This window comes from Triticum urartu, chromosome 2A (assembly GCF_056163025.1).
Source record: "Triticum urartu cultivar PI428250 chromosome 2A, HENAU_Tu73, whole genome shotgun sequence".
Taxonomy (NCBI): Eukaryota; Viridiplantae; Streptophyta; class Magnoliopsida; order Poales; family Poaceae; genus Triticum; species Triticum urartu.
This window is the reverse complement of record NC_141874.1, coordinates 2187008-2203756: the sequence shown is the minus strand read 5'-3', so window position 1 is coordinate 2203756 and position 16749 is coordinate 2187008. Positions and strand designations below refer to the sequence as shown.

General features: G+C 42.1%; 1 protein-coding gene and 1 pseudogene across 1 annotated transcript; one reads left to right on the top strand and one right to left on the bottom strand.

The window, feature by feature from the left end:
- The window catches only part of LOC125529887 (disease resistance protein Pik-2 pseudogene), a 257570-nt pseudogene that overhangs the window by 148679 nt on the left and 92142 nt on the right, over window positions 1-16749 (top strand).
- On the bottom strand, window positions 3963-5421 carry LOC147982674 (uncharacterized). Its single transcript, XM_087545643.1, has 3 exons — window positions 5396-5421; window positions 4960-5159; window positions 3963-4862 (listed from the first exon to the last, which is right to left on the bottom strand). The coding sequence occupies exons 1-3, from the start codon at window positions 5419-5421 to the stop codon at window positions 4261-4263; spliced, it is 828 nt and encodes a 275-aa protein (XP_087401769.1). The 3' UTR covers window positions 3963-4260.

Sequence of the window (16749 nt, the reverse complement as noted above, 5' to 3'; positions counted from 1 at the left end):
TCACACACACGCACCGAGCACAAGTCTCTGGAGCAGATTACATCTACCACGAAGCGAAAATTTAGCACCATTGTAATCAAATTTTCTCTATCTGCAAAGAAAAAAAGTAAACAAATTTTCTCCCAATGAAACGATTTTGTACCTGCAGCACACCATCAGAGCGGCGATCTTGTTTTTTTTTTCTAAAACGGAGGCAAAGGTTGCCTCATATATTAATTAAGAATAGAAGATAATTATACTTAAAAAAGCTTTCGTCCCGCTTTATATATAAAGCAACGATCCACAAGCAACATAATACAAACTCACGCCACCACCGCACACGACACACACACCCAAGGCAAGATACAAAGATGCCGAGCACCGCCACACCACCTCAACGACTACCAAGCCACTACACATGCACGAGGATGAACCGCTTGGAGCCAACGGAGACCTCCAAGCTTCCGAGGAGAGGTGAGACGGAAAACGACGGGACAAGACTCCAAGATGGTGCCTCCTAGAAGGGAACGACCACTGATAGCCGCCACCATTCGATCCCAAAGATCGAGTTTTCACCCGGAGCACCTCGAAGGAGTAAGGGCACCGCGACGGAGCCTTCATGAAGGATACTGTGTCCACAGACGCCGCCGCCGCCGGCCAATACAAGATTGGGCAAGTGATGTACCCCGGCGCGCCCACCCCTCCGATGCAACCTAGCATATCAACCACCAGCGACCACCCACCCGCATGGCCATGGCCGCTCACCTGCACCCGAGGCGCAAGTTCCGCCCACAAACGTCGTGCCTCCCACCGCCAGGGCCGTTGCCCAGCTTCCAAACACCCCCAAGACCATCCAAAGAGAGCAACTTTGAACCACAGGGACACCCCTGACCGACGAACCATAGCATACGCCTCGCCTTGAACATCGTTGGAGCTGCGGCAACCCACACACGGACGGGGAAAGGGGGAGCGGACGCATCCGGACCGGCACAACCCCTATGCCAGTGACGGGTGGCCCGAGCACGTCGGTGCCGCCCATCCCTCTAGCCAACCTCCGCAACGAACACACCCCTGTGCCGCCCCACCGCAGCAGCCGACTCAGACCCGCGCAAAGCTACCAACGCAGATCCGACCACCGGCAAGGAGTACCCCCACGGACCACCGCCAATCGCCAAGAATACTCACCGGGGAGCCCACCTGCGCTGCCGCCGTCGTCCAGCTGGCGGAACGCCTGGAGCCCGACCAACACGCCCACCAACCACCACCAGCCGCTACCACGGCAAGGGTAGACGTCCGCAGCTCGCGCCGCCTGGGCCCAGATCTGGCCGTCCGACGCCGCTGGAACCCACCGTGCACCATCACCACTGCAGCCCCTTCACACCGCCGCCCACAACCCGCGAATCCACCACCGACTGCTGCCGTCATGCCGCCGCACCCCGAGCAAACGCCGCACCGCTGCCCGACCCGGAGGCCCGCGCCCGCCAAATCGAGCGGGGGAAGGAGAGTGCCCCGCCGCCGCCAGCACTAGCCGGTCTTTGCTCACCAGTACGTCGAGGCGGTGGTGAGGGGAGGGAGGTGCGAGGAGGGGGCTCGCGGCGGCGCTAGGGACCCCCCCCCCCCCCCCGATGCTCGTGGGAGCGTTGCGGGAGGGGAGCGTTACGACCTAAGAAAATTATGCAAACCCGGGCTAAAATGAGAACAACAAGGGCTAAGCCCACTCCCAAAGACTAAAACACACAGGGCAAAGTCCACCCTCATAGACGGCATCTCGAACACGACAACAAACGCCAACCAACCAAAACACACATCAACGGGGCCCGCTCCACCGATCAAGCTGACCTTCCATGACCGCAGGAGAGAAGAAGTTGTGGCTGCTATAGGAGGAGCGGACTCGAGACTCACCCGCGACAACGGAAGGGCAAGCACTCCATAGCCCTACGGTAGTTGCAACAACTGACATGCCAACGACCAACATCGCTGACAACCACGTCGCCCGCACGACACAAGGTCCATGTCCTTGAAGCTGCAAATCTCTTGAGGCTGCCACCTCGACATCTACTCCTTTGACGTGTTGTGCGCACTCAACCGTCACTGCCTCTTGGGGCCGCCACCTTGACATCTACTGCTCTGACGCGTCGTGCGCACTCAACTACCACCGCCTTTCGGGGCCACCGCCCCGACATGCCACCACTCACCCTCGAGTAGCAACGTTACACAATACAACTACCCGCAGCCTAGGCTCCCAGGACAACCGCACACAGCCACGAACGCCGCACCACATATGGGGTTGCCGCCCTGACATGCTGTTCAGTGCCCGCATTGGGATGTGTCGATCAAACCAACAACCTTGCCGCCCCCAGCTCAAGGTCCTCACCCAAGCCATGCCGACAAGCAGCCCTGCCTCCTGGAGCCATCGTCACATCGCTGCCCGAGGCCGCCGCCTCGGCTCTCAACAAAAGATCCCGGAGTCGCCACCAATGAAAATGAAAGAGCCCCGCACAACATCCAAAGTCTGGCCCTCCCAAGCGACGCCTCCAAGAAGGTTATGACGTAAACTCTGTCACCGCCCACACAGAAAACTAGAGTTTAGGTTCTCACGCGGAGAGCCCAAGCACATGAAAGGAGAGGAGGGCCTCCACAACATCGCCTCCAATAAGGTCACAACGCCCGCAGGCGCCAACATCGTCAAAAGCTTTCACCCAAGTCACTCATCTCCTATCAATGAGCTTGCAAATCTGGGCACACATGGATACCCAGACCACCGGAGCCAAGCCCATTGTGAAGAGCACACCCCCCCTCGTCAGCCGCCATAGCCCTCACACGATGGCCCGCTACAACATCCCATGCAGCAGGGAAACGATGGCTTGCCGTGTCAGATCCGAGGGCACCGCTCTGAATCCACTGTCCTCGGCTGCTGTAGCAGCCCATGCCGTCCCAGCCATCGATCCGGGGCCGCAGCCCCGGTATCATTGCCCTGCGTCCCGCAGCCACCGTCTTCACAACTGCAGATCCGCGAAGCCAGGCCGAAGAACCCATCAGCGTCATTGAAGCTTTAGAGTGGCACAGCCACACCGCGGCCAGCCAGCTGCAGCACCTCCATGCCACACCACTCGGGCGCATGGGCCAGGGCGCCAGACTCACGCCCTAGCAACTCCACCACGGACCAGCGTGCCCAGCCAGCAGCAGTACCGCGCTGCACCTCGCCGGCGCAATCCTTATTGTTCTGTTTTGAGTCAATTACATCGGTGGTGCTAGAACTTGTCATGAACGGTCACTTTGGTGCTAGAATTTATGGCATACATCGAACTGGTGTAAAAATTTGGCTCAGACATGCAAATATGGTGCAAATCATGTTTGGATACGAAAGCGACACTAACTAGGCTCACTTGCATGGTGCAGGTCCCGCCGTCAGCCACCAGATGACGTGTGGCCTGTTATTTTACCAAAAAGAAACTCGAATTTTTTTGTCCTCACGAAATAGCCCCTGACACGTGCCAAAATGTTGGCCATATGGGCTCCATGTCAGCGACATATAAATTATAGAAAAAAATGACCCTTTGATGAAATACAAGGTCACATTGACAACAAACATCGATGGAGCTTTTTTTCCGAGAAAACTTTCAATCTATTAATTCTCAATCATGGTAAGACAAGGAACACGAGAGATAATAAAAACTATAACCAGGTTCGTGGACCACCTAGTAACGACTACTACAAGCCGTTTCTAGATCTCACAGCTGAAACCAACAAAGTCCACTCATTCTTTGGCAACCACTGCCAATAGAGAGTAATTAGTATATTTTTGAAGAAGTCATTTTATTAAATGCTTTTCAATCGCCGAAAGCATCAAAAGAGTATAAAGTAAGTGCAAGCCACCGAGTATCAAAAAGAAGTCCAGGCCACAAAGTACCAAAAAGTTTACAGCGAAACACGACCAAATGGTCAGAAACAGGAATACATAGCTCATCAACATAATCTCCTACTGCAAAATCTGAGTCACCAAGAGCAATTAATGTCTGAAGTTCACTCTTCACCCACCTCAACTGCAAAATGCATCGAGCCGTTCACATGTTGATTACTTTTGGACGACCAACCCGGCCCTATGCGTGTGGAGTACTTTGTTCCAGAATGAAGACAAAACAAACCATCTTTCTCAAACAAAATTTCTCACAAACCCTGAAGACAAAACAAACCATCTTTCTCACACAAAATTTCTCACAAACCCTGGAGACAAATCAAATCATCTTTCACTGAGATGCTCAAGAATGAAGAACATCATAGCTAATGTCGGCAGTGGGGGCAAATTACACCGAGTAACTTGTCGTCGAGGTAGTCGATGGAGTATGTGCGGTCCCACAGTAGGCGGCCCCCACCAATGACCTGCCCGTCCTTGATGATCTTGCATCCTTTAGCGTTCTGTGTGGTTTCACAGCCTAGGGATCCCAAGAGGCCTCCGCTGATCAAGTTTACCTTAGCACCAGGGAAGTATCTGATTCCAGAAAGCTTCACTCTACCCGATATGCGCCCACACTTACTGGAGACTAATTCGGTTCCACTGACTCCACGCGAATACATATGAACAGCATTGTGTACACCTCGAAGTATACTAATGTCTCCGGTGATGCAAATACTAGCCCCGGTATCATAGAGCCAACGAGAACAATGGCGTTTTCGAATGGCAGCCAACAAACGAAGCCTTCTGGCGGAAATCCTGAGACCAACCCCCCTTTTGGATTTGATGTAAAATGGGTTGCTGCTAGTGCCAGTACTTATAATATAGTATATCTTTTTGAAAGTATTGGGACGACGGCGGATTCCCCCGACAAAAGAAGGGGTAGCACCACTAGTATCGCCAATGGTGCGGCTGACAAAGCAAACCTCGTCTGCAGGATAATACAATCGTGTTATTCTTCGTAGCTATAGAACTACTTCAGCATCTTGCTCAATACAACATGGAGTATTCGATGGTTAAAGTCTCACCTGTGACATCCCAAGGCTGAAGAGCTCCCGAACTTCTATTGCAAACTATGGCACAATAGATTTGCCGGAGCAATGGAACGATGAAGCCCAGCAAAGTAATAATAAGACCATACATTTTCATCGCCATAGACCCATTAGAATACGCACCATCCATCTTCAGCTGGTGCGATGCATTCCTTTCTTGAATTGTCATGGAACATCTGCGGAATGGAACAGTGGAGATAGTACGTTAGATGATTAACGTGAACCATGAGATAAGCGGAGGTGTCAAATCAAACGGGGGTAGCTGTGAATCATGCAGCTGGGAACTGACGGAACTGGAGGATTTGGCTGTGCATTGATGTTTTTCTCTAGCGCGAACTGTAGGTTTCCCTACTGCATACTACAAGGCAAGTTTTGATCCCCTAGTGACCCCTATCACCCTATGTACAATTACAGTAAGAAAAAGCGGAAACTGCACATGTTTGGAAGTTTATAAAAATTCTCAAAAAAATATATATAGTATATATGTTAAGAGAGGTGATGTTCTATTAGGCCCCCTTGGCACGACGGCTCAGCACCGGACACATCGGCATGGGCACTGGTGCCTACACGTTCTCTAGCAGCGTCCAGCCGTCACCCTACTCCCGCTACAGCCGGCGGCGCCCACATGTGTAACAGACCAGGGTAATACCCTGTATTGATACTGTTTGTTATTTTATTTTTGCATGATCATGCCATCGTTCTTAAAACATGAAATGAGGCTCACTAAACCATCGATATTAGTAAAATACCAACCCTAATTAAAATGTCATTCAATAAAAATGAAAAACAGTCTTCATCTATTTTAAATCAAGGAAATTCACATGGTGAAATCTCTTGAGAACCCTAGATATAGCCTCCAAATATTATTAGAGAGTCACAATCATTATTCTAAAAACCCCACATATTTGATTAAAACCAACCCCTATTTAATTTTGACCTTTTATTTATTAAGGATTATCAAAACCATTTTTCTTTTTCTTTTTCTTTAATGCATGGTTAACAATATTTTAATAGATGGTGAAGAAATCATTAATATATGATGAACACAATTTACATAGAAACTAAACAATTTTTTAATATACAGTGAAAATTTGCAATATACGCTGAGCTTTTTATCACATGATGAAAATTATTAATTGTAAAATAAAATTTTCTAATACACGTCAAACAATTTTCAGTATATGGTGAAATTTTGAAGTATACGGTGAACATATTTTAATATACACTGAATTTTTTAGACACGCACTGAACAAATTTCTGAAATACAAGTTGAGTTTTAATATTTTTTGGCATATCTAGCATCATAGAAAAAACAGCCAGGTTTTTTTGCGAGAAAAACTAACTAAAAAGCTGAAGAGAAGAAATCGCCTCCCAACACATAATTAATAAATTTAATGATTTTGCCTGGGTCAGCGGGACAATTCAGGAAAATTTTAAAATGCATAAACATTTTTTGAGAATACATGAATATTTTATTAAAATTGTGTCAATTCTTTTTAAAAAATTGTGAATATTTATTTAACAAATGATGAATAATTTTAACAAATGATATGATCCAGCCACTTGATAAATTGTTTTCGAACTATTTGATGTATAAATAGTTTATGTGTGATAAACACTTTTAATACACGGTGAATTGTTTGAATTTTATGGTGAACATTTTAGTGAAAGAAGGTGAAATTTTTTTGAATACCTAATGAACATTTTGTATCCATAATGATATTTTGACCAACTTAATAAAATGGATATATTTTCAAATCTAAATATTTTTGAATACCCTGTGAGCAGTTTGAGATACACGTTATACAATTTTTAAATACTTGTAAACATGTTTTGAAATAAAAATTTTAAAAGTTGATAATTGTTTTTAAATACAAATAATTCCTGAAATGCATGTCAATTTTTTGGGTAAAATTTATTTATAAATAAATTTAAATAGTTGATAATTGTTTTTAAATACAAATAATTCCTGAAATGCATGTCAATTTTTTGGGTAAAATTTATTTATAAATATATTTACTGTAACAGTCCTAAAAATAGACAAAATTTAGAATAAAAATGTGAGAAATAGCTGAAAAAAAAACCATGCATTCATCGGCTTGTCCTTCAGCAGACGGCCTTGTCCTAATCGTGCATTAGGCCTGGCACAACTAGGGGTGCTACAGGCGTTGCCTATATGAGCCCTTCGTTCCATATTAGTTGACGCTCAAACAAATGTATGTAGCATTGAAATACGTCTAAATATATTCGTTTGAGTGTCAACTAATGTGGAACGAATGTAGTAACAATTTCATCAAAGGAGAGAGAAAAAATACGAGGGCAAGTAATAGTCATAAGTATATGTTCTATGTCAATTCAGTATAACATCATTTGCAAACATTCTTCAGCTTTTCTATAACTTGACCTTTTCTGTAGAGTGCAGCTTGCCAGGCAATACAGTGTCAGAGTTACAAAAATATAACAACGGAACACTACAATGGCCTCCCAACTCAACCTCTAGTGTTACTAAGAATATCTACACAAATAATCAGCGGCTAACATCGTGAAATAGTTATCAAGCTGCAACCTCTTTTCCAAAAGCTCCACCAGCTGTTCAAGTTGGTAATGTACTCGCCGAGTTTGAAGCCTCAAAATAGCGGTTGTAGGACAGAGATAATTAAATGGTGGAAAACCAATTATTTTTAAATATATGAACTAGAATTGGCATGGGAATTGAAAAAAATTGTGAAAGCAAACCAAGAGAGTCAATTATAGCTCTTCTTATGTTACAAATGTTGATAGGATTATTTAGAATACAGTTTCTATGCTTACCATATTACCCGCCCCCTCTCTCTCTCTCTTACACATACACCCACACACATACACATATTTGTTTTTGGTTTTTGATAATGGCGGAACTCATTGCCCTATGAGCCTTCTCTACACCGATCGATGCACTGTTACGAACTATCGCTACCAACACGTACTTCTGGCTTGTCCCTGGCAGGCTGATTTGGTTTGTTAGGGCATGTACAATTGTGCTATCTTAGAAGTGTCATGTGTGATAAATGCTGCGGTGGAGGAGAGAGAAACCATAAGAAAAGTCTTGTTTTATCTTAATTAAGAGATGATCTGAAAGTGCGTTATATCGACTAGAGTGGGGGGGGGGTGAATAAGCGATTTTTACAAATTCGTCACTGAGGAATTTCAAGGTGAGGAAATTTCTAAGCAACGAACTACTTAGCAGCGGAGTACTCATTCGGGAGCCCCCGCAAGGGTCACTTGGGGTGGGCTGGGAGCGTGCCACTTGGCACGCTATCAGCTGCCGCCACATGTCGCACTCTAGATGCTCCCTCCGGATTTGTTTTTATTTGCATTTTCGACATTCAGATGTCTTTTTTTAGTTTTCCCTGATTTTTCTTAGGTTTTGGATTAAAAAAATTTGGGGAAAAACATTTTGACGCAAGAAAAGACAAATTTTTCCTCTTCCGCAAGAGGTACACATTTACTTCTCGTGAAGGCATGGATTTGCTTACGCGGGAGGCACGGCCGTGACTCTAGCAAAAGAGGCATGGCCGTGTCTCTCGTAAAAGAAAAAATGTTTTCTTTTTTTCCTACCACGAGAGGTACGGATTTACTTATCCAGGAGGCACGGAGTTGCTTCCGCGGGAGGCATGGTCGTGCCTCTCGGAAAAGGAATAAAACACGTTTTTTTCCTCCCGCGAGAAGCATGGATTTACTTCTCGTGGAGGCACGGATTTGCTTATGTGAGTAGTGCCTCTCGGAAAGGAAAAAAAACGTGTTTTTTCCTTCTACGAGGCACGGATTTGCTTCTGCGAGAGGCACGGTCATGCCTCTTGGAAAGAGAAAAAACGTGCTCCCGCTTCAGGTTTTTTGTTCGGTTTTTTCGTGAAAAAAGTTCATTTAAACCAATGAACATGATATTTAGCTTTGAAGATCTCAACACGAGGAATCCAACAATGAAAACGGTTCGAGATTTGGACGTATGGTTTGAGAGATAAAATGTTTTGATTAAACGAATCTACGAAAATGGGAAAGCTTGCAGGTTGCGACAAACGGTGCATATGCCGTGCAACACTTGTCGCAACCGACCTTTCCAAAGAGTACTTCTCAACTAGTGATTTCGTCTAAACAGAGGGAGAGCTAACGAGCACAATTGATGGGATACCCCTATATCTGCATTCTGCGAGACAAGGGAACAATCGTTGAAGGGTACCACGAGTTGGGCATGCCTAGGCGCACGGGAAACAACAACCTTGTTTTCTTTTTTTTCATGTTTTTTTGTTGTTGTTTGCTTTTTTTTATTTTTTATACCTCCAAATATTATAAATCAATACATTACAGAAATCACTCTACATAAAATATTTGAAAAATGTTGACTAAACATTAATAAAATGTTAAATTTGTATAGAGAAAATGTTTATCACGTGTGCAAAAAATCTGTACAAAAAATGTGTATGAATTTGATCATGTATTTATATCAAGTGAATAGAGCATCTGAAAAAAAATATTGAACAAGTGTTTGAAAAATGTTAAGCAAGCATTTGGAAAATACTAAATGCATATAGAAAAAATGTCGATCATTTATTAAAAAAGTGATGAATTTTTTTATCAGGTATATAAAAATGTTAATCAAGCATTTGAAAAAATGTTTAACAAGTATTTGAAAAATGTTAAATGTGTATAGAAAAAATGTTGACCATGTATTAAAACATGATGAATTTTTTTGACCATGTATATAAAAATGGCAATCAAGCATTTGAAAAATGTTAAATGCATTTAGAAAAAAATGTTGACATTGTGTTAAAAAATGTTAATATTGCATTTGAAAATGTTAATCAAGCAAAAAAGAAACAAAGAAAAAAAATTAAAACAAAAAAAGAATCAAAAAATCAAAGAAAAAAATGAATAATAAAACGAAACAAAATTGCAAAATAATAAAAAAACAAAAAACCAGAGAAGAAAAAAGAAACAAAAGAAAACGAAAAAAGCATTGAAAACTAAAAAAGAAGAAAAAGGGAAGAAGGAAAGTGTGTGAAACCCGGCTCTTTTCCTTCTAGTAGGTCGCACCCTATGTATTGTACATGGACACGATGTTGGCGCAGTGGCTAACAGTGCCTTGAAGCAATGAGGAGATCCCAGGATTGATCCCTCACATGCACCCATTTTAACTCTTTTTTTTCTAAAAAATATGCACTTGTGGGCCGGCCAGATACTGTAGCGTTCGACGCGAGAGGTTCTTCTGTCTCGCTTAATGCAAGATATAACACTCGCACAATTGATGAGAAGAAGTAGTTATGACGCATAAGGGAAAGGCCAAGGAAAGGTATTTGAACTAATAGAGAAGATGCCGTCACATGAAATGGCAGAGGTGGATATGGCATGCCGGAGGAAGGCCGTCCGCGAAAAACTCTTTCAGAGTCCACTTGCAACTCACATGTTTAACATTATTCAAATGCTTGATTAACATTTTTCAAATACATGATTCACATGTTTTGAATACATGCATGGTAAATATTTTTCTTATGCACACTTGTAAGAAATTTCAAATGCTTGACTAAAAAAATTCAAGTACAAGATTAATATTTTCTAACACATGGTCAACATTTTTCTAAGCATATTTAACATTACAAATGCAATATTAACATTTTTTAACACAATGTCAACATTTTTTCTAAATGCATTTAACATTTTTCAAATGATTTATTAACATTTTATGTACATGGTCAAAAAAATTCATCACTTTTTTAATACATGGTCAACATTTTTTCTATACACATTCAATATTTTGCAAATATTTGTTAAACATTCTTTAAAATGCTTGATTAACATATATATATATATATATATATATATATATATATATATGATAAAAAAATTCATCACTTTTTTATTACATGATCGACACTTTTTCTATACGCATTTAGTATTTTCCAAATGCTTGCTTAACATTTTTCAAACACTTGTTCAATAGCGGTGAAGTGCCCAGTTAGGAACTTCACTTGATGCACTACATCGTGGTTTAATATTTGAAGCTTCTTTTGTCGTGAAGAAAATGTTAGGCTCGGTCGGTTTTCTTCTCGTACTGAAGCATGGAAGCACTCTTCAAGTTGTTTGTTCGATTTTATTTTATCTAGATGGAGGCATATACACCATCTTGAAAAATACAACAATGGATAGGTTTCTCACTTTCTTTCAGTGGGAAGTAGCACAATCTTCTGTAATTAAATAATTATTGTGTTGCTGCTTCAAATCAATAATAGGTTCAGCAAGCCTTTGCTAAGCATTAAACTTTCAGCTTCAAACTTATGTGTTTTCTTCCAAGTGTTGTATATGTATTGCTGCTGCTAAATACTCATCTCGGGTATGATGGATGTTTTGTACTTAAATAATCAAATAGCTGATATATTTCGTTTTCAACGCAAAATTTGTTAAATGCAAGATTTGTGCATGGATGTATAGTGGTTGCCAGTTTGGTCAAATACCTTCTAACCTATGGCAGTAGATCACCTGCCCGCGCCTGGATGGCAGATTAGTGCATGGATGTATAGTAGTTGTAAAACCTCTAATGTTGTCCCTGTAGCCTGCTTCGCACATAATTCGCACAATAATTCACTTCTAATGACATTGTGGTGGAGGTGCTGATGTGAGCACACATGGAGGAGAAACAATTATCAATGTATGCCATGGAGTACACTGTACAATACCAAAGAAGATACTTAGGAAGTTGCGGGCTACCTTTACAGAGCAGCGGTGGTTATGTCTTTCCCGATGGCGAGCGTGGCGATCTTGTGGGAGACGGAGGACACCGACGACCTTCACGGTGGACGGCGACCTTCACAGGAGAAAAGGCCATGGGGAGCAGCAAGATCAGGGAGCAAAGAACTGAGACCTTTGACTGTTAATATGTTCCCTTGAGCTGAGGGCTCGCTGACTTCATTTCTGGGGATGATGAAGATGATAAGCATCATCACATCTCGCCTCGATGATGTTGTTGGGATATGCACTGATGCGGGGAATGAAGCGGTGGTTACGTCCATGCCTTGAGTTGTCCGAGTGATTGGCGGCGGCAGATCCCGCCTTAGAAAAAACCGGGGGAGGGTGGACATGGGGACGTGAGGGGAACACGCATAGACTTGCGCGATGGGGTGGCAGTTGCGTGGGTGGAGAGAGCGACGTGTTGTGCGATGGGGGTCATGGGGTCATGAAGGACAAAAAACTGGGGGGAGGGTGGACATGAGGACGTGAGAGAAAAAGACCAAACCACAGGAGTGACGTACAAGGTGGAGGCGAAGCGAAGCGACATACCAAACCAACCATCACTACCGCAAAACCCCCCTTTAATAGTAGATATTGTGATTGTTGATATTTTTTCATATATTCTTGGTCAAACATTTAGTAATCCTGACTTGGGAGAAATATTATATGCAGAGTAAAAAAGGATTACATCTAAGCAACACAATAATTATAAAAAAAATACCACCTGTGTGGTCAATATAAATGGATCAAGATCATACACAAGACGCGGTCAGTGCATGTGGTTGTGGGACATCCAAATGAGTACGTGGAAGCTCTTACCTAACACATACTCGCTCCATTCAGGTTTATTAGGCCTCATAAGATCATAGACATGTCCGTTTTCTAAGGCCTCGCTATGGAAAGGTGCATACATGCAACCATTTCATTGGTTGCATCGAGAGCCATTGTCGTTGGTGCCATGACTGAGGAATTAATACGTTGCACGCCCGCTTTCTCATTGGCTGTATGTATGAACTGGCATGTGAGAGAGTGCATCGGTAAAATTAATATAAGCAAATTATTATGTGTCTTGGTCCAAGAGAAGTGGTCTTTAGGCCTAAGAAACATATGCCTTAGTCAATGATGTTCAAAGTTCATTTTGTTACAAATAATGAGCCGGTAACAAATATTAGGAAAAAGAAAATAACATGAAAGTATTTTTCTCATTCAATTTAAAATTCATATTTCAATGTAGTGTTGATAAACTTTGAATTTCAAGAATTTTGCCTAGTTGATAAAATGGTGTCCCGACTTCAGTTTTAAAGTTTTTTTAGGCTGATATATTTCTTATAAAATATTGAGACATCACCAATATGAGGAATGTTTTTTTTCATGGCTTCGGTTTTGTTCTCAGCTTCACAATCATTATTTAGATGTTAACCAAAAATTACAATTCTCATTTCTGAACAAATTAGAGACGTCAAAATCAACTCCACAGGCTTGCATTTTTTTTAACCCCATAGATTTCTGATTGAACTTTACAATATGAAAATATGTACTGCGTGACGTATACAACTCGTGATGATGTCTGACCATTTTTCAATGCTACCTACCAAAGCTAATTAGTTGATGTGCTGCATTTGCTACCCTAGTGGTATGGTGGCCCACAGAGCCTTGTATACATTTTTTCGATAAAGGGCGATTTTATTAACTCAAAAATGTAGCATCAAGTGGATACAAAGCATTATGAGCAACACCCGGTCTCTGCATAACTAGGATGCACACAGCTGAACACCAAAAGTCTGACAACCAGAAGAAAACAAAAACCGACAAATCGGCAATAGTAGAGTCCTATAGACCGACACTGTGCCTATGTCGAAAAAAGTGAGATGAACCGATCCGGAGGTTATGCTGCCACCCATGTTGGGTAAAAACCTCCGTAGCCACCTGCTCCAACCGCATACACACCGCCTTGAACAGCGGTTGGACCTCCGCTCGTTGTAGTATAGACCACATACGAAGCGAGTGCGTACAACGGAAAATAGCCTGCAAAGGAGAAGCATTTTTGCCATTAAAAACAAAATCATTTCTACATAGCCAAAGCGACCAAAGTAAGGCATGCGCTCCCACCCTTAATAGCGTTTTGAACCTATTTGAAATATCGTCCAACCAATGACCAAAAATATTGGCAACACTTGTGGCCTTGTATACATAGTTGTATTTATGTTGTACACTCTTTGTATCTCTTTTGTATTTGTTGGCTCACTATATTAGCCATGGATCTTAGGGCCATGGTTAATAGTACAATTGCTGGCTATATGATGTAGCCACGGCATCTGTTGCCAAGTTGATAGCCGACAAGTATAATAGTTAGATATAAATATCTACTAGGTCCACCTCACTCTCTCACGAATATTCTAGGAACACATGATGCAGCTAGGTATTGATCTGTAGCCCACTCCTCTTCTCTATTCTCCAACTCAGTAAAACTATATTATTTAAAGTCTTACAACTTGTCTACATCATTTTATTGTACTTGTTTTAAAGTGCCGATTTATGTTCTAGTAGATTTCATGGGCACTGGGAACAGGGCCGGCCCTGGGGCATGGGCAGAGGGGCGACGGCCCACGGCCCAGGCCAGAGGGGGGCCCATGATGTAGTACACATATAGTATAGCCCAGCAAAAATATAGACAAGAGAAAAATTATGAGAGGAAGAAAACAAGATGGGCTCGGCCCATTGGATCGCCTGATAATGCATAGCGAAGCGTCGCGCACGCAAGTCACAGCCGCTCGATGCACGCGTACGTGTGAAACAAATCAATTGGAATGTCTGGCTTTTCCTTTCTTCTTAAAAATAAAAAAAATCTGACTTTTTCCATTCGTCACTCGTCGGTTCTTCTTCGTCGTCTCATCAGCCCGTCGCTCCGTCGTTCCTCGCTCGGTGCCTCAGCCGCTCGTTGCCGCCGCGGCACGCAGCAATCCGACAACTCGGCTTTCCAGCAATACGGCAATACATATGTATGTGAACGCAGGTCTGTACCCAATATTCATGTTCGGATGTTCCTGATCTATTCATCCATCCCCAATTTCAGTAGTTTCTTTAGTACGTATATTAAACTATTCATCCACGATTCACCCCATGAAGTATCTAATTTTTTATGTATAATTTTCTAATTCAATCTTTCATAGTATGTATTCAACAATCCTAATTTTTTGTCATTCTGTGTACATGTCTAGGGTTCTGATCATCCGATCTATAAATTTCTAATTCGTTGTCTACTCTTTGCTTCGTAATATTAGGACATTAGCATGCCATGTTGCCTAAGAAGCATTTGTCGGGTGCTGAAAAAAGAAAAAGAAAGAAAGAAATACATCTGAAAATTCAACCACTTAAGGGTTCTTTGACAAAGTATTTTACATCTTCAAGTATTATTGATGTCAGTGAAGAACATAGGCAAGGAACTAATCCCGAGCATGAAAATTCAGATGTTAAGGTCAATGAAGATTGTGAAAATATACAGAGGAGCAAATAAATTTGTTTCCTATTTGAGGTAATCATGTCATGTTTGTTTTATTTTGCATTGTCCAATAACTATTGTAGTCAAATTTCAAACTAAAGATGTGTGGTTGAAAATTTAGTTTTAGTATTATGCAAATGAAGTTATATATATATATATATATATATATATATATATATATATATATATGTATCACGCAAACACACACACACACACACACAGTCTTAGGACATAAAGGGCCCATGTCGTCGAGTTCGCCTAGGGCCTCCCGGAACACAGGGCCGGCCCTGACTGGGAACCATGTCCCAAAAATCCACGGTCCCAGGTATCTCCCTTTTTTGTTCTGTATTTCAAAATGTTATGAGCATGTGGGACCTTGTATTGGCCCGTTGCTATTTATGAGAATCAACTACTCACCAACTACTACCTGCAATTTGTGGCCAGGGCAGTTTATTTGTCCAAGCTGCCTGCAGTTAATACTTGTAACTCCAATTTATTAGTATCTTGTGTTACACTAGTTTTGATTTTTTTCCCAAGTTGAATCTTAATTTTTTTGAATGTTTGTACAGAAAGTGTGTGAGAACGTTTTTTGTTGAAACTGAAGTCAAATTACGAATCAACCTGTGGTTGGATGGTTATGAGGACAGCGGTGTCCCCAACCCACCAGGATTCAAGGCCTAGACTTGACATGGGTCCTCACATTTTCCTGGATTTATTTCAGGTTTTTCGGCAATGTTCGTTTAGTGGGAGGAGATGTTTCCGTCAACTGCGAGGCGTCTGTGGTGACTTCGTCAATCTCAAGTTGCTATGCTAGCTCAGTCTATCAGAGGTACTTATAGGGGCATGGTGTGCGTGCATGCGTTTATAGGGGTGAGCGTATGCTTGTGTATGTGAGCGACCTCGATCATACTGTGTTGAAAAAAAACTGAAGTCAAAAAATGTGTGTTATGATATTTATTAAAAATTAAAAGTAAGAAATAAAAATAAAAATTTAATTTTTGAAATAAAGCTAAAATATAACTCAACACTTGTTATAGATTGAATTTATATTATTCTAAATTCCAATTTCGAAATTGTAATATGCACATTTGTTGAGATTTTGAATGTGAAATATCAAAATTGTATACAATATTTGCAGTACATGTTTGACATGAACATTTGAATGCCTACTTATCGAATGAGTGAGATATGATCTTAGAAAGTGGCCTGAGTTTTATTTTGTACTTAGATAAAAATAATCTTTCCATTCAAGCTTTTCGTTTTGGGCTTAGATAAAAACGCTTGCAATACACTAGTAAGTATGGGCTAAGCACATGTTCAAGCATGTGCTTAGCCCATACTAGTGCATGTGCTCAGAAAAATATGACTGCTGACACAATAAATTGACCTGCCTCATGCACCTTTTAATTTAAGACAGCATGCGATAGTACCAGACAGTTCGTACTGCAGACTACTAGTATGTCCTGCTGCTGCATGGCCCCATTAGAACGTGCATCTCCTCAACGTAT